Source organism: Scylla paramamosain, chromosome 32 (genome assembly GCF_035594125.1).
Source record: "Scylla paramamosain isolate STU-SP2022 chromosome 32, ASM3559412v1, whole genome shotgun sequence".
Taxonomy (NCBI): domain Eukaryota; kingdom Metazoa; phylum Arthropoda; class Malacostraca; order Decapoda; family Portunidae; genus Scylla; species Scylla paramamosain.
The window spans coordinates 12,392,321-12,411,691 of record NC_087182.1 but is presented as its reverse complement, the minus strand read 5'-3'; the positions used below and the strand labels follow the sequence as shown (position 1 = coordinate 12,411,691).

The 19,371-nt window shown below is 41.6% G+C and overlaps 1 protein-coding gene across 1 annotated transcript; it reads left to right on the top strand.

The window, feature by feature from the left end:
* Positions 1–8,414: 8,414 nt before the first annotated feature.
* Positions 8,415–9,356, top strand: LOC135088880 (uncharacterized). Its single transcript, XM_063983941.1, has one exon. It carries the CDS (start codon positions 8,415–8,417, stop codon positions 9,354–9,356), a length of 942 nt encoding a protein of 313 aa, XP_063840011.1.
* Positions 9,357–19,371: the final 10,015 nt, after the last annotated feature.

The following is a 19,371-nucleotide window of genomic DNA, read 5'->3' as shown; positions in this document are numbered from 1 at the left end:
TATTGGCCTTTCTCTCATTTATCTACTTTTCCTGAACTACCTTCGTCTGTCCTTCAGCTGTTCTTAGGGGCCTTGCTCACAAGAATAATTAGGTCCAGAACACATAAGGAGTGTTGGAAAGGAAAGAAAGGAGGGAGAAGAAAAAGCAAAGGTGATATGAAGATTATTTACATTTTTTTTTTAATGTAAGAGAGTAGAGAAAACACATCATATTATATTTTTCAATAACATGTAAGGTTTCCATGCTAAAACATTGCAACATCACAAAGTCCCAGCAAGACGTGTTTACTTTTTTACTCATGACGTTGTCAGCACATGTGGAAATCCCACCCTAAACTTAATTTTCCACGTAGCTATTTTCTCTCGTATCTTCTGACTCATTGTTGACGTAGTGTGTATGTGTTACCTCCCCTCCCTATTCTCATCCCTACCGCCTCTACTCCATCCTTGCTCTTGTCATTGAGTTACTTCACCTTGTCGTGAGAATTCAAGGCTGGGGACCGTAAGGGAGTTCAAGTACAGATAAAGAGACAGACTGACAGACAGACAGACAGACAAACACACACACACACACACACACACACACACACACACACACACACACACACACACACACACACACACACACACATGCACACGCACACACAGCGAAAATCTTTCAGGTGGTGAATACAGTAATTTTAAACGAAGGAAGCACGTCAAATGTATCAAGTTAGCCTCTTTAGCAATCGTACCTTCCCATCTGGATAACACCAGCGGAGCTCATGTGTGTGAGCTGACGGAAATGTTCACGATGCACTTTCACTCTACATAAGCTACGCAGTGTAAGTGTCCCAGTTTCGCTCCAATCCATCAGGACCATATAACGATGACAGGTGGAAAGTTTCTGAGACAAACATATGGGTTATCATGAGGCGCCCAACACCCTGCATTTCCCACGCTACATGGTAACCTTATGAAGCAGGCCGAGACAAGACAACTTCACCACCCACTCCATCACCAGCATATATTTCCTGTCAATTAACCCACTTAACATGAAAACACTTGGGCTCCATGCAATCTTTCTCTAGAATGAGCCTTCTTAGCTACAGGACAATGGTGAAGATGTGGACCTACGCATCCTGAACTACATTCATCCATTCATCCATCAGCACACTAACACCCACCCACCCAACAACATCCATCCAGCCACGCATTCATACCCATCCATCCATCTACTCATATCCACTCACCCAAATCCATTAGCCAATCCATTCACTCACATATTCAACCATTTCTATCCATCCATCCATCCATACATTAATCCACCCACTCACAACTACACATCCACTCATGTCCATTAGCCCATCCATCCAGCCACTCACTCACACCCACCTACTGAGTTATATCTATCTATCCATCCACCTACTCACACTCACCAACCCACCCACCCACAGCTATCCGCTCATACTTAGCCACTCAGCTTCATCAATCCATCCACTCACATCCACCAACATCTTTTTGCCTATCCATCCAGTCATCCACTTAGCCACATCCTCCTACCATGCACTACCTACAGACCCATCCACAAATTTCCAACTATCTACTCACCGACACGCACACATTCATCCACTCATCTAGCCATACAGCCATCAACGCAACCACACTCATCCACCCATCCACCCACTCAACAAGATCCGTTCATCCATCCAGCCACTCACTCGCAACCATCCACTCAGCTACATCCACTCATTCATCCACCCACTCAATCCTACGCACATCCATTAACCCATCCATTCAGCCGCCCACTTAACTACATCCATCCATCCATCCACTCACTCACACCCATCCACCGACACACATCCATTACCCATCCAGCCAGCCTCCTACTCAACCACATTCACCCATTCATCCATCACCCATATAACTCCACCCATCTTTCTCCACTCATCCATCCTCCCATCCGCTATCCACTAATTCACCCATCCACACCCACCAACCATTCACCTAGCAACCCATCTACCCATTCACTCATCTACACATTCACCCACACACTCACGCACCCAATCACCATACATTCACCTATTAATCCACTGACCTAATCATCCATCCATCCATCTATACACCCACCCACTCACCCACACACATCGCCCCATCCACCTACTGTTTCACTTACCCATCGATCCACCCATCCACCAATCCATCTAAATGCCAATTAACACATCTACCCATCCACACATCCATCCACCCACCCACATACGAGTTTATCAACCACACATCCATGAACCCTCCCATTTACTTATCCACCCATCCATCCACTCACCAACTCAAACATCAGTCCACTCACCCACTCAAACAGAGAGAGAGAGAGAGAGAGAGAGAGAGAGAGAGAGAGAGAGAGAGAGAGAGAGAGAGAGAGAGAGAGAGAGAATTTAAAGGATGGTAGACAAATGGAGACGAGGAAATACACTGAGGCAGATAAACAGACCGCAAAAAAAAAAAAGTGTGTAAATAGTTATAGGAATCATCATAATATCAAGGTATAAATAAAAATTTTCCAAAACCTCCAGACCTGAGCACAACAATGGGCCTTTACTCGACCCAGCCAATGCATCAATCCTGAACCTAGGACGGAAAGTATGTCCCAGTACCGTCAAACAGTCTTCTCACTTCAGTATCAATGTTCATTAAGGAGAGGATTACACACGTCTTTCCAAGTATATACACTATATTTACAATATAAGATTTAAATCAACACTTCACAATGCCAAACACACACCTGCACATACACAGCACTGAATATGTACGCATCCACCTACATGCACACAAGTACACAGATCGATTCGTCAGACCACCACCACATATGTCCACGACCATAATCCTTTCCGCCACCACTTAACAATAACACTTACAAACTCCTTAACCAAGCGCCCAACACCTCCAAAATCCCTCTATTCTTCAAGCATCACCGCACACCTCCATTCTCACACCTCGCCCCGATTACCTTGGTATGTATCTCTGGATATAATGGAGGATCACATTACTGTGGATAGTTTACAAATTACGCTTCACTTCCTCCACCCACAATATCAACACACTTTTGTCCACAATGTTTCCACACCAGCCCTTTCTTCATTACAAATCAGAAAACACACTGCGACTCCACCTTTCCTCCGTTGCATCCACCAGTGTCCATCTTGCATCCAGCAAAACTGCCGCCTCATTTTGCACCCTGTGGCAGTATAATCCTCTTTTACCCCCAAATGACACCTCCATCATCTTCGACCATTACAATTAAAAGTTAAATGTTAATGTGAAGGGCCTGTGACAATATATATATATATATATATATATATATATATATATATATATATATATATATATATATATATATATATATATATATATATATATATATATATATAAAATGTTGCACGCAACAAGACAGTAGAAAGAAGATGAGAAGAAAGGAGTTTACTTTAAAAACTCAGAGCATATAGTTAATCTCCTTCCCAAATTGCATTTCCTTGCATCCTTTTATTCTCTTATGTTGAGTCAAAAATGTTATATAGTTGAAGAGTTCGTCTTGCCTATAGAGTAGTCAGAATTATTCCAGCCCTTGTAATTTGTTCACAATAATTTTTGAAAATGTTGTTTTTTTTTTTTTTTTTATGTAGGAAGGATACTGGCCAAGGGCAACAAAAATCTAATAAAAAAATGCCCACTGAAATGACAGTCCCATAAAAGGGTCAAAACAGTGGTCAAAAATTGGTGGAGAAGTGTCTTGAAACCTCCCTCTTGAAGGAATTCAAGTCGTAGGAAGGTGGAAATACAGAAGCAGGCAGGGAGTTCCAGAGTTTACCAGAGAAAGGGATGAATGACTGAGAATACTGGTTAACTCTTGCGTTAGAGAGGTGGACAGAATAGGGGTGAGAGAAAGAAGAAAGTCTTGTGCAGCGAGGCCGCGGAAGGAGGGGAGGCATGCAGTTAGCAAGATTAGAAGAGCAGTTAGCATGAAAATAGCGGTAGAAGACAGCTAGATATGCAACATTGCGGCGGTGAGAGAGAGGCTGAAGACAGTCAGTTAGAGGAGAGGAGTTGATGAGACGAAAAGCTTTTGATTCCACCCTGTCTAGAAGAGCAGTATGAGTGGAACCCCCCCAGACATGTGAAGCATACTCCATACATGGACGGATAAGGCCCTTGTACAGAGTTAGCAGCTGGGGGGGGTGAGAAAAACTGGCGGAGACGTCTCAGAACACCTAACTTCATAGAAGCTGTTTTAGGTAGAGATGAGATGTGAAGTTTCCAGTTCAGATTATAAGTAAAGGACAGACCGAGGATGTTCAGTGTAGAAGAGGGGGACAGTTGAGTGTCATTGAAGAAGAGGGGATAGTTGTCTGGAAGGTTGTGTCGAGTTGATAGATGGAGGAATTGAGTTTTTGAGGCATTGAACAATACCAAGTTTGCTCTGCCCCAATCAGAAATTTTAGAATGATCAGAAGTCAGGCGTTCTGTGGCTTCCCTGCGTGATATGTTTACCTCCTGAAGGGTTGGACGTCTATGAAAAGACGTGGAAAAGTGCAGAGTGGTATCATCAGCATAGGAGTGGATAGGACAAGAAGTTTGGTTTAGAAGATCATTAATGAATAATAAGAAGAGAGTGGGTGATAGGACAGAACCCTGAGGAACACCACTGTTAATAGATTTAGGAGAAGAACAGTGACCGTCTACCACAGCAGCAATAGAACGGTCAGAAAGGAAACTTGAGATGAAGTTACAGAGAGAAGGATAGAAACCGTAGGAGGGTAGTTTGGAAATCAAAGCTTTGTGCCAGACTCTATCAAAGGCTTTTGATATGTCCAAGGCAACAGCAAAAGTTTCACCAAAATCTCTAAAAGAGGATGACCAAGACTCGGTAAGGAAAGCCAGAAGATCACCAGTAGAGCGGCCTTGACGGAACCCATACTGGCAATCAGATAGAAGGTTGTGAAGTGATAGATGTTTAAGAATCTTCCTGTTGAGGATAGATTCAAAAACTTTAGATAAGCAGGAAATTAAAGCAATAGGACGGTAGTTTGAGGGATTAGAACGGTCACCCTTTTTAGGAACAGGTTGAATGTAGGCAAACTTCCAGCAAGAAGGAAAGGTAGATGTTGACAGACAGAGCTGAAAGAGTTTGACTAGGCAAGGTGCAAGCACGGAGCCACAGTTTCAGAGAACAATAGGAGGGACCCCATCAGGTCCATAAGCCTTCCGAGGGTTTAGGCCAGCGAGGGCATGGAAAACATCATTCCGAAGAATTTTAATACGTGGTATGAAGTAGTCAGAGGGTGGAGGAGAGGGAAGAACAAGCCCAGAATCGTCCAAGGTAGAGTTTTTAGCAAAGGTTTGAGCAAAGAGTTCAGCTTTAGAAATAGATGTGATAGCAGTGGTGCCATCTGGTTGAAGTAGAGGAGGGAAAGAAGAAGAAGCAAAGTTATTGAAGATATTTTCTGGCTAGATGCCAGAAATCACGAGGGAAGTTAGATCTTGAAAGGTTTTGACATTTTGTTAATGAAGGAGTTTTTGGCTAGTTGGAGAACAGACTTGGCATGGTTCCGGGCAGAAATATAAAGTGCATGAGATTTTGGTGATGGAAGGCTTAAGTACCTTTTGTGGGCCACCTCTCTATCATGTATAGCACGAGAACAAGCTGTGTTAAATCAAGGTTTAGAAGGTTTAGGACGAGAAAAAGAGTGAGGAATGTACGCCTCCATGCCAGACACTATCACCTCTGTTATGCGCTCAGCACACAAAGACGGGTCTCTGACACGAAAGCAGTAGTCATTCCAAGGAAAATCAGCAAAATACCTCCTCAGGGCCCCCCAACTAGCAGAGGCAAAACGCCAGAGGCACCTTCGCTTAGGGGGATCCTGTGGAGGGATTGGAGTGATAGGACAAGATAAAGATATGAGATTGTGATCGGAGGAGCCCAACGGAGAAGAAAGGGTGACAGCATAAGCAGAAGGATTAGAGGTCAGGAAAAGGTCAAGAATGTTGGGCGTATCTCCAAGACGGTCAGGAATACGAGTAGGGTGTTGCACCAATTGCTCTAGCTCATGGAGGATAGCAAAGTTGTAGGCTAGTTCACCAGGATGGTCAGTGAAGGGAGAGGAAAGCCAAAGCTGGTGGTGAACACTGAAGTCTCCAAGAATGGAGATCTCTGCAAAAGGGAAGAGGGTCAGAATGTGCTCCACTTTGGAAGTTAAGTAGTCAAAGAATTTCTTATAGTCAGAGGAGTTAGGAGAGAGGTATATAGCACAGATAAATTTAGTATGAGAGTGACTCTGTAGTCGTAGCCAGATGGTGGAAAACTCGGAAGATTCATGAGCGTGGGCACGAGAGCAGGTTAAGTCATTGCGCACATAAACGCAGCATCCAGCTTTGGATCGAAAATGAGGATAGAGAAAGTAGGAGGGAACAGAAAAGGGGCTACTGTCAGTTGCCTCAGACACCTGAGTTTCAGTGAGGAAAAGAAGATGAGGTTTAGAAGAGGAGAGGTGGTGTTCTATACAGATTGAAAATTAGATCTTAGACCGCGAATGTTGCAGAAGTTAATGAAGAAAAAGTTGAGGGGGGTGTCAAGACACTTAGGGTCGTCGACAGAAAGGCAGTCCGACCTGGGGACATTTACGGTCCCCTCCCCAGATGGGGACTCCGAGGCTGGTGTAGGAGTCGCCATGATTTTAAAATTTTTGGGTGAAGGGTGTGTGTGTTATTAGGTGCTTGTAGTTTTGTGAGGAGGAAGAGAGTTGTCTTTAGAGGGCAGGCTGTGACTGCCCCCTTGTGTTGTGAGACACAAAGGGAAACGTTCAGTGAGGTCACAGCTGGGTTTAATGATAAGTTCACAGCACCCCCTGAACAGTGCTTTAGACCTCACTGGGAGTAATTATCGTTTCGGCAGGTGTCTGTTACATGTTCAACCTTGCGTGCGTTTTTTCCGTGGCATGGGTCCCTCCCTGCCTTTGTTCAAGGAGTATCCATTGAGATTCAAGAGAGAGAGAGAGAAAGTGTCCTGTTCAGAGTAAAGGCGGAGACGTACCTGGGGAGGATTATATTTTAAAAGTACAGGTGGGTTTTTGCCGTATAACGCCTGTTATTATTATTACTATTGTATAGCATATAAGGCCCTACAGCAGGCCAGAATTTGAAGGAAGCCTAATATTTGAGAGAGCACTTGTGACTCAACTTATGGCTACTCCTGTGACGGAAAAGGATTCCGTGCACAATATTGCATTTTTGTGTCCTTGTACCTATTATTTTGACGGGGAACAGGCGCCGTCCTCTCCAACACCATCCCCCTAGTTTCCTCCTAAGTGCAATGTCTGGTCATGTTCCATTGTGTGTGTCTGCGTGTCGAATGTTTGTCAAATGCTACTAAATTGAAGGAAACCTTGAAACCTTGAAACGTCCCTCTTCAAGGATTTCAAGTCATAGGAAGGTGGAAATTCAGAAGCTGGCAGGGAGTTCCAGAGCTTACCAGAGAAAGGGATAAATGACTGGGAATAATGGTTAACTCTTGCATTAGAGAGGTGGACAGAATAGGGGTGAGAGAAAGAAGAAAGTCTTGTGCAGCGAAACCACGGTAGGAGGGAGGCATGCAGTTAGCAAGATCAGAAGAACAATTAGCATGAAAAAAGCGGTAGAAGATAGCTAATGATACAACATTGCGGCAGTGAGAAACAGGCTGAAGAAAGTCAGTTAGAGAAGAGTTGATGAGATGAAAAGCTTTTTCATTCTACCCTGTCTAAAAGAGCGGTATTAGTGGAACCCTCCCAGACATGTGAAGCATACTCCATATATGGACAGATAAGGCCCTTGTACAGAGTTAGCAGCTGGGGGGAAGGGGGTGAGGAAAACTGGCGGAGACGTCTCAAAAAACCTAACTTTATAGAAGCTGTTTTAGCTAGAGATGAGAAGTGAAGTTTCCAATTTAGATTATAAGAAAAGGACAGACCAAGGATCTTCAGTGTAGAAGAAGGGGACAGTTGAGTTTCATTGAAGAAGAGGGGATAGTTGTCTGGAAGGTTGTGTCGTGTTGATAGATGGTGGATTTGAGTTTTTGAGGCATTGAACAATATCAAGTTTGCTCTGCCCTAATCAGACATTTTAGAAAAATCAGAATTCAGGCGTTCTGTGGCTCCTCTGCATGAACTGTTTACTTCCTGAAGGGTTGGACGTCTATGAAAAGACGTGGAAAAGTGCAGGGTGGGGTGGACTGATTGTATTCGATTTTTTTAGTCTGAACGTTTTCGACAGACTAACATGTTTAAGATCGAAAACATTCAGACTAAAAAAATCGAAAATAATCAGCGACCTCCATATTATATTATATTGTAGTCTTTCTTGTCACAGACTACGTGTTGAGTGACCTTCCGACCTCCGCGACCACGATGAGCAACTACACAGAGGGGACGTACAAGAAAGGAAGAACTAAGATGATCTTGTTTGATGCCTTCATCTACAGCAAAAACAAGAAGTCACAGAATGGCAAATACATTTACCTAACCTGTGCACTCAAACATTCTCGCCACTGCAAAGGTACTGCGAAGATAGTGTTGGATGAAGATCATGCTCTCAAGGGAGCTGCACACAATCATGATCCCGAGGCTTATGAGTATGACAAGTTCAGCTTCCTCAGGGACCTGCGAAACGAGGTGTGCAACCTGCAGGACACTCGGTCTCTACGACGTGCCTTTGATGATGCAGCAGCATCCAACAGCTCTGTAGGTGGGAGAGTAACATTCAAGCAGATTGAATCATCTTTGTATAAAAATAGGCGAGCACAGCAGCCGAACATTCCCTCTTGCCACGAGGAGGTGGTTGAAAGCCTTCGCCAAAACAGTACATATGGTCACAACTTTGCAGCCAGTGTTGAGGTTGGTGAAGACAAGGCAGTGATGTTTCTTTCTGACGGAATGAAGGAACATCTGTCTGAAGTCAAAGAAATTGCTTTCGACGCCACCTTTTTTGCAACACCGAGGCCCTACAAGCAGTACTTTATTGTCCATGGTGTTTTCAAAGGCAATGTACTGCCCATTCTCCACGTCCTTATGACGAACAAAGGCTTTGAGCTGTACAAGGGTGTGCTTGCAAAACTGAAGACGATTGCGCCAGCTTTCAAGCCTGTTGCCGGCATGTCTGATTTCGAGAAAGCAAGTCGAAAAGCATTCCTCGAAGCTTTCCCTGACATGAAGCTGTCAGGTTGTCAGTTTCACTATGCCAAGAGTATATATGCAAAGATACAAAAAGTGGGACTGACAAATGTCTATGCATCCAACAAGGACTTCAAGCGCTGGGGACGGATGTCTCTACTTTGGAAAGCTTGGAGATGAGACCTACACACCAATGCAATTCCTGAGTGCCATGTCACATACTGTGACTAGTTTCAAGAAGAGACATGTGGATTTTGATCTCGAACTTGATGAAGAAAACATTGACATTGAACCTCAGGAAGAAGAGGAAGAGGAAGAGGAAGTAGCAGACAATCCGATGAATTGCAAGGTGTGTTTCCAGGTGAAAGATGTCAGATTCATTCTGATTCCTTGCGGTCATAGCTACTACTGTGACTACTGTGTAGAAAGGATTGGATCCACTTGCTCAATCTGTAGAGCAGAGTTTACCATGAAGCACAGGATTTTTTTCTAGTCTTTTTAAGTGTGACGTGTGATAGCTTTTTTCTAGTTTTTATAGTCTTTTGTTTAAGTCTAAACGTGACGTGATGTGACAGTTCATTTTATCCAGTGTCGAAAACATTCAGAATTTACCATTTTTTAGTGTCGAAAACATTCAGTTCAATATTTTTTTACTGTCGGAAACATTCATAGTGAAGTTTATTTAGTTTCGAAAACATTCCAACCAATGTTTTTAATGTGTCGAAAATAATCATGATTGAAAAATATATTGCAGAACCATCGAAAATAATCAGTCCAAGTTGCCAAATCATTGTCGAAAATATTCATTCTTAAACATGTTAGTCTGTCGAAAACGTTCAGACTAAAAAAATCGAATACAATCAGTCCACCCATAATATGTAACAATAATATGAAAGATTGATCTAACTATGTGACGTGGTAATGCCTCTGTCCCTCCCCTTTTAACGAAACAAAAATCAAGTCACCTTCTCTCTCTTCTTCCTCTCTATCTTCCTCTCTCTAAACAATGAATCAATATACTAGTTCTAACACTGCCATCCAATCCATATCAAGCTTAACCAATAGACAAATAGAAATAATGAAATGAGTGAATCGTTTCGAAACACTTGAACACCGAGCTTGGCATCTACACCTACACTAATGTTATGATGCCCAAACCTTGCTACATATATTCAACACTCACCACACACCTTGCTGGCCAGGGAAATACTAGTTCTAACACTGCCATCCAATCCATACCAAGCTTAACCAATAGACAAATAGAAATAATGAAATGAGTGAACCGTTTCGAAACACTTGAACACCGAACGAGGATGGACGGAGGAGAACAGGAACCAAGATGGAAAATTTTAACCATACTCAATATCTCGCTTGGCATCTACACCTACACTAATGTTATGCTGCCCAACCCTTGCTACATATATTCAACACTCACCACACACCTTGCTGGCCAGGGAAATCACTCGCAGGAAGGTTATACTAGCAGGAATATCACACCAAACAACATCGCTCTACACTGGTGATAGGAACCCCCACAGCAACCGTCCCTAGTATGAGACAAGCCCAACACCGCTACACAAAGGTCCTGGATTTTGTACAGCTTTTTTTTTCTTAGTTAATAGCCGGTAATGCACGCATAAGAAGCTGGCTAACACTAACTTTAGATACTAATTATGCACGTAACAAGATAATAATCAAAGAAGGTCTAAAATGGCTGAATGAAGTGTCGAAAATATTCCAAAAAATATTGATTTAGGTCAATGATGTGTCGAAAATAATCCAAACTGTAAATAGCTAGGTAATTGTTGTGTCGAAAATAATCCAAAACGGACACTAAATGTGTAAGAGTTGTGTCGAAAACAGTCCAAAAAAACATAAAATGGGTTGTCGAAAATAATACTTCTTGGCAAGAATCGAAAACATTCAGTTTAGATTACTTTTGTAGAAAATCGAAAACATTCAGACTAAAAAAATCGAAAATAATCAGCGACCTCTGCAGGGTGGTATCATCAGCGTAGGAGTGTAAAGGAAAAGTTTGATTTAGATCATTGATGAATAATAGGAAGAGAGTGGATGACAGGACAGAGCATTGAGGAACACCACTGTTAATAGATTTAGGAGAACAGTGACTGTCTACCGCAGCAGTACTACAGCAGTCGGAAAGGAAACTTGAGATGAAGTTACAGACAGAAGGATAGAAGCCGTAGGAAGGTAGTTTGGAAATCAAAGCTTTGTTCCAGACTCTATCAAAAGTTTTTGATATGTCTAAGGCAACAGTAAAAGTTTCACCAAAATCTCTAAAAGAGGAACGACCAAGACTCAGTGAGGAAAGCTAGAAGATCAACAGCAGAGCGGCCTTAACGGAACCCATACTGGCGATGAGACAGAAGGTTGTGAAGCGATAGATGTTTAAGAATCTTCCTGTTGAGAATAGATTAAAAACTTTAGATAGGCAGTTAATTAAAGCAATAGGACGGTAGTTTAAGGGATTAGAACGGTCACCCTTTTTAGGAACAGGCTGAATGTGGGCAAACTTCCAGCAAGAAAGAAAGGTAGATGCTGGTATGCAGAGTTGATAGAGTTTGACTAGGCAAGGTGCAAGCACGGAGGCACAGTTTCGGAGAACAATAGGAGGGACCCAATCAGGTCCATAAGTCTTCTGAGGATTTAGGGCAGCGAAGGCATGGAAAACATAATTGCAAAGAATTTTAATAGGTAGCATGAAGTGGTCAGAGGATGGAGGATAGGGAGCAACAAGCCCTGAATCATCCAAGGTAGAGTTTTTAACAAAGGTTTGAGCGAAGAGTTCAGCTTTACAGATAGATATGAAAACAGTGGTGCCATCTGGTTGAAATAAAGGAGGAAAATAAGAAGAAGCAAAGTTATTGTAGATGTTTTTGGCTAGATGCCAGAAGTCACGAGGGAACTTAGATCTTGAAAGATTTTGACACTTTCTATTAATGAAGGAGTTTTTTGGCTAGTTGGAGAACAGACTTGGCATGGTTCCATGCAGAAATAGAAAATGCAAGAGATTCTAGTGAGGAAAGCTCAAGTACCTTTAGTGGGCTACCTCTCTATCATGTATAGCATGAGAACAGGCTGTGTTAAACCAATGTTTGGAGGGTTTAGGTCGAGAAAAAGAGTGAGGAATGTACACCTCCATGCTAGACACTATCACCTCTGTTATGCGCTCTGCAGACAGAGACGAGTCTCTATCACGGAAGCAGTAGTCATTCCAAGGAAAATTAACAAAATACCTACTCAGGTCCCCCAAATAGCAAAGGCAAAACGCCAGAGGCACCTCAGCTTACGGGTATCCTGAGGAGGGATTGGAGGGATAGGACAAGATACAGATATAAGATTGTGAGCGGAGGAGCTCAACGGAGAAGAGAGGGTAATAGCATAAGTAGAATGATTAGAGGTTAGGAAAAGGTAAAAAAATGTTGGGAATATCTCCAAGATGGTCAGGAATACGAGTAGGGTGTTGCACCAGTTGCTCTAGGTCGTGTAGGATAGCAAAGTTGAAGGCTAGCTCACCAGGATGGTCAGTGAAGGGAAAGGAAAGTCAAAGATGGTGGTGAACATTGAAGCCTCCAAGAATGAAGATGTCCGCAAAAGGGAAGAGAGTCAGAATGTACTTCACTTTGGAAGTTAAATAGTCAAAGAATTTCTTATAGTCAGAGGAATTAAGTGAGAGGTATACAATATAGATAAATTTAGTTTGACTGGCTACGACTCTGCAGTCGTAGCCAGATGGTGGAAAACTCAGAAGATTCAAGAGTATGGGCACGAGAGCAGGTTGGGTCGTTGCACACATAGATGCAACATCCAGCTTTGGATTGAAAATGAGAATAGTGAAAGTAAGAGGGAACAGAAAAGGGCTACTGTCAGTTGCCTCAGACACCTGTGTTTCTGTGAGGAAAAGATGAAGAGGTTTAGTTGAGATGAGGTGGTGTTCTACAGATTGAAAATTAGATCTAAGACCGCGAATGCTGCATAAGAAAGAATGATGCAATAAGAAATTGTTGATGGGGTGTCAAGACACTTAGGGTCGATACCAGAAGAGCAGTCCGACCTGAGGACATTTGTGGTCCCCTCCCCAGATCGGAACTCCGAGGGTAGTGCAGAAATCGCCATGATAATTCTGAATTTTGAGTGAAGGGTGTGTGTGTAATTAGGTGTTTGTACAGTAGTTTTATGTGAAGGAAGAGAGTTGTCTTCAGAGGTCTGTGACTGCCCCCTTGTATTGTGAGACACAAAGAGAAATATTCAGTGGGGTCACAGTTGGATTTAGTGATTAGTTCACAGCACCCCCTTTTATTGTTTTATACCTCACTGAGAGTAATTATAGCTTTGACAAGTGCCCACTGCCTCCTCCTGACAAACTTGCCTGGAATTAGACGATTATTTCATAATTTGCGTTAGGCAACGGTTGTTCTCCCTGAATTTCCACGAATTTTATAGGAGGTGGGAGTGTGTCTTCTGGAAGATAGTAAATAGTTGCCTGGCCAGAGCTTATAATACTTCATTGGACGTGGGTGATCCGTTACTGTGGGCGGTTGTCCAATAAGGTATAGTACCTCAATCTGTGTGTGTGTGTGTGTGTGTACATCGACTGTACTGTCTGGCCCCTAGAACGTGGATTATTGATTCTTTCTAGTTTGGAGGGTTAAACTAGTGTTTGTTATACTTCCTCGGGTGATGGGTGAAACTGAATGGCAGCTTCAAATATTTGAAAACTATAGACGACCAGCAAGTGATTGGATTTGTTGTATTTGTGCCCTGCACTAAGCTCAAGTAGGAGGTGCCTTAGGGAGGCTGACCCAAGCAAGTGACAGCTGTGAGAGGGGTAAACCTGGTGATAATATAATATATATATATATATATATATATATATATATATATATATATATATATATATATATATATATATATATATATATATATATATATATATATATATATGTGTATATGTCATAAAACATTGTGTACAGTATGGAAAAATATAACTGAGCGCGTGCGTGAGTGCCCACACACACACACACACACACACACACACACACACACAAACAGTGTCCTTAATACCTGTTGTCTGTCTCACCATCACTTACCAGTAGATGTTCAAAGTATACTATAAGGATGGCTATTTACGTCCTTCCATCTTGTGTTTGCTCTCCTCCTCCTCCTCCTCCTCCTCCTCCTCCTCTCTATATCTCTCTCTCTTTCTCTTTCTTTCTTTCTTTCTTTCTTTCTTTCTTTCTCTCTCTCTCTCTCTATCTCTCTCTCTCTCTCTCTCTCTCTCTCTCTAATGTAAACATTCAGAACATTAACATTCAGAACAATAACACACACACACACACACACACACACACACACACACACACACACACACACACACACACACACCATGCACAGCATGGAACACGTGAAGGGTGGTGGAGTTACCAACCCCTTGCCCCAGTGGATTAGACACTGTGGAGAGGCAAAGTACTCGTAGATATTAGGATTTTATTCTTATTATTTTTATGAAATTAGCTCAGTTGTCAGAGAGAGAGAGAGAGAGAGAGAGAGAGAGAGAGAGAGAGAGAGAGAGAGAGAGAGAGAGAGAGAGAGAGATTACTTATCGATCATTAAATTTGTTAGTAGTTTTCTCTTTCCATTTTTCAAATAGGCATGCAATTTTTCTCATGCCTTTGTTCTTGTTGTTTATGAATTGTATGTACTCAAGTTCACATGTATTAAGTATTTTTGTTTCTCTCTCTCTCTCTCTCTCTCTCTCTCTCTCTCTCTCTCTCTCTCTCTCTCTCTCTCTCTCTCTCTCTCTCTCTCTCGCTTTGAGTACCTACCGAGGCCATTAGTTCAGTGATAGTAAACCTTGGTGTATCCTAGGGTGTACGATTTTTTCAAAGGGTACACGGAAATAACAGAATGCATAGAGGGTGGCCAGTGTGTGTAAGAGCACTGCATACATCGCAATCGGAGCTTTTATTTTTTATTTATTTATTTTTTTTTTTTATGTACGAGGAGCACTGAGTTCTCAAAAAGTCAGGAACGATCATCAAAAAAATTGGAAGATAAGAGTCGTCACTCTTAAAAGAATTCAAGTCATAGAAAGGAGGAAATACAGAAGCAGCCAGAGAGTTACAGAATTTACCAGAAAAAGGGATGAGTGATTGAAAATACTGGTTAACTCTTGAATTAGAGAGGTGGACATAATAAAACTGAGAGAAAATAGAAAGACTTGTGCAACGAGACCGCGGAAGGGAGTGAGGCATGAAGTTAGCAAGATCAGAAGAACAGTTACCGTGAAAACAGCGGTCGAAAATAGCAAGAGTTACAACACCGCATTGAAGACAGTTAGAGAGAAGTTGGTAAGACGAAAAGCTTTTAATTCCACCCTGTCTAAATGAGCAGTATAACCCTCTCATAAATGTAAAGCGTACAGGGGATAAGTCCCCTGTACAGAGTTAGGAGCCGCGGGAATGAGAGAAAAGAAAAAAAAAAAAAAAACTGGCGGAGACGACTCATAACCCCTAACTTCATGGAAACTGTTTTAACTAGAGATGAGATGTGAAGTTTCCGGATTAGATTACGTATAAGTAAAGAACAGACTGAGGATGTGCAGTGTAGAAAAGGGGACAATAGAGTGCCAGTCAGAAATTTTAAAGAGATTAGAAGTCAGGCATTCTGTGGTTTCCCTGTGGGTGACCGTCCTCAAGCACACCTGTCAAAATACTTTTAAGGCTTTCCACACACTTAGATACGTATTTCCTCTATTCTAATACTGCATAGTAGCTTTTACTGTTTATTGTTATTCGGTTTAACTATTATTTAGCTAATATTCTAGGCCATAAATAGGAAAAAAAATGAGAAAACTAAATATCTCTTGCACGTGGCCTTTAAAAGCAGTCATACTGAGAAAACAAAAAGTTTTAAAACGGCCGTAAAAGTTTAGGTAAAAGGAGCATCAAACAACTGCCTCCGAGGGTCACATCCATAATCTTGGGGGAGCTTTCAGCACAAATACGTTCATTATTCTGTTTTAGATTAGAGTGATAAATATTTCAACACGTGGCATGACTTCCTGCAGCAACTGTACAACGGGAAACACGCCCAAACTTTGTAGAATTTAATAAAAAAAAAAAAAATCTTGCTTTCCTTTATTCCGATCCATTGGTCATCATTATTGTTTATTTTCTCACTTATATTTTTATTTTATCGTTACTCCATATAATTTTTTTTTTTTGCTTGTTTTATTTATTTATTTGAAGTTCATTGATTTTTTCTTTTATTGTACGAGTATTAAAACATCATAACATTGATATAATATTTCATATCATCAGCTAATACAAATATTATATGGATTTGAAATACTTCATTATTCCATCTCTCTACAGAACACCGTTTTAGTTTACTTTTAATATCTATTCCCCCACATATGTTATTTTACATAATAAGCTACTCATACAGTCTTCTTTTCTATTGACAGAGTTTGACTAGGCAAGGTGAGAACACGGAGGTAAAGTTTCGGAGAAGAGGAGGGACCCCATCAGGTCCATAAACCTTCCGAGGTTTTAGGCTAGCGAGGGCAGGGAAAACATCACTGCGAGGAATTTTAATAGATAGCATGAAGTAGTCAGATGGTGGAGGAGAGGGAGGAACAAGCACCGAATCGTCCAAGGTAAAGATTTTAGCAAAGGTTTCAGCGAAGAGTTCAGCTTTAGAGATAGATGTGATAGCAGTAGTGCCATCAGGTTAAAATAAAGGAGGAAAAGACGAAGAAGCAAAGTTACTGGAAATGTTTTTGGCTACGTGCCAGACGTCACGAGGGGAGTTAGATCTTGAGAGATTTTGATACTTTCTATTAACGAAGGAGTTTTTGGCTAGTTAAAGAACAGACTTGGCATTGTTCCGGGCAGAAATATAAAGCGCATGAGATTCTGGTGATGAAAGGCTCAAGTACCTTTTGTGGTCACCTCTCTATCATATACGAGTATAGCACGAAAACAGGCTGTGTTAAACCGAAGTTTGGAAGGTTTAGATCGAGGAAAAGAGTGAGGAATGTACGCCTCTATGCCAGACACTGCCACCTCTGTTATGCGCTCGGCACACAAGAGACGGGTGTCTGACACGGAAGCAGTAGTCATGGCAAGGAAAATCAGAAAAATACCTACTGAGGTTCCCCAACTAGCAGAGGTAAAGCGCCAGAGGCACCTCAGCTTAGGAAAATCCTGAGGAAGGATTGGAGGGAAAGGACAAGGTACAGATGTGATATTATGATCGGAGGAGTCCAACGGAGAAGAGAGGGTAATAGCATAAGCAGGATTAGAGGTTAGGAAAAGGTCAAGAACGTTGGGCGTATCTCCCAGACGGTCAGGAATACGAGTAGGGTGTTGCATTGCTCTAGGTTGTGAAGGATAGAAAAGTTGAAGGCTAGTTCACCAGGATGGTCAGTGAAGGGAGAGGAAAGCCAAAGCTGGTGGTGAACATTGAAGCCTCCAAGAATGGAGATCTCCACAAAAGGGAAGAGAGTCTGAATGTGCTCCATTTTGGAAGTTAAGTGGTCAAAGAATTTCTTATAGTCAGAGGAGTTAAGTGAGAGGTATACAGGACACATAAATTTAGTTTAAGAGTGACTCTGTAGTCGTAGCCAGATGGTGGAAACTCGGAAGACTGAAGAGCATGGGCATGAGAGCAGGTTAGGTCGTTGCGTACATATACGCAACATCCAGCTTTGGATTGAAATTGAGAACAGAGAAAGTAGAAAGGAACAGAAAAGGGGCTACTGTTAGTTGTCTCAGACACCTGTGTTTCTGTGAGGAAAAGAAAATGAGGTTTAGTAGAGGAGAGGTGGTATTCTATAGATTGAAAATTAGATCTAAGACCGTGAATGTTGCAGAAGCTAATGAAGAAAAAGTTGAGGGGAGGTGTCAAGATACTTAGGATCGACACCAGAAGAGCAGTCCGACCTGGGGAGATTTGTGGTTCCCTCCCCGGATGGGGACCCCGAGGCTGGTGTAGGATTTGCCATGATAGTTTTGAATGTTGAGCGAAGGATGTTTCTGTAATTCGATGCTTGTAGTTTTGTGTGAAGGAAGAGAGTTGTCTTTAGAGGGCAGGGTTTGACTGCCCCCTTGTGTTGTGAGGCACAACGGGATACGTTCAATGGAGTCACAGCTAGGTTTAATGATAGGTTCACAGCAGTGATATGTGCAGGTACACGTACATTTTCATGAATACCGGTGAAATATGTATGTTGGAATTGTAAGATTACAGATATATATCTCTTTTGAATTGTTTATACATGTCAATACCAATTTGCAGCTTACTTATGTGAAAAATTTTAGTTAATTCGTTTCTTGAAAAAGATGTGTGTGGGCAAAGTAGTCACTGTTTTCTATGAATCTTAAGATTTTCTTCTGTAATTTAAACAGAGGTAGCAAATGTGTGGGGTAAGTACTGCACCAGACAGGTGTACAGTAATGTAGGTGTGGTAAGACATGGGCATTATATAAAATTTTCAGAAAATCAATAGGCAATAATTCTCCAATTTGCTATACTAGACACACAGGTCTGGAAAGCTTGATAATAAGGTTTGTTACATGATATTTATAGGTCATAGTATCATCGTATGTTACATCTGATAATTTATGTTTATCAGTTCTGTTTATAATGTTGTCCTGGAAGAATAAGGATGGCAACACTAGTGGTGGCTTACTAGTAAATAGCATATAAAATACTTCATTAAGGTTTACTGTAAATCTATTACTTAAACACTATTTATGGAAAATTTGTAGGTCAGTATTTGCTATATGTATCATGTCAGTAGGGTTTTCGCCAGTGATATATAATGCTGAGTCATCAGCAAAAAGAATTGTTTTAGAAGTTGTAAATATATGAGCATCATCATCATCATCTCTGCATCATCATCATCATCTCTCTCTCTCTCTCTCTCTCTCTCTCTCTCTCTCTCTCTCTCTCTCTCTCTCTCTCTCTCTCTCTCTCTCTCTCTCTCTCTCTCTATATATATATATATATATAAGGAAAAGGATTGGACCCAAAAACACTTCCCTGTGGAACGCCATAATGGATGGGTAGAGATGCAGATACAGAATTGAGAAATTTGGTTGATGGTGTTCTATGGGATAAAGAGTCACGAAACCAATCATGAACAGTGCCTCTAATTCCACCATAA

What these genes read in the sequence shown, in the direction of transcription:
- LOC135088880 (XM_063983941.1), top strand. Translation starts at nt 8,415, where the DNA reads ATGAGCAACTACACAGAGGGGACGTACAAGAAAGGAAGAACTAAGATG.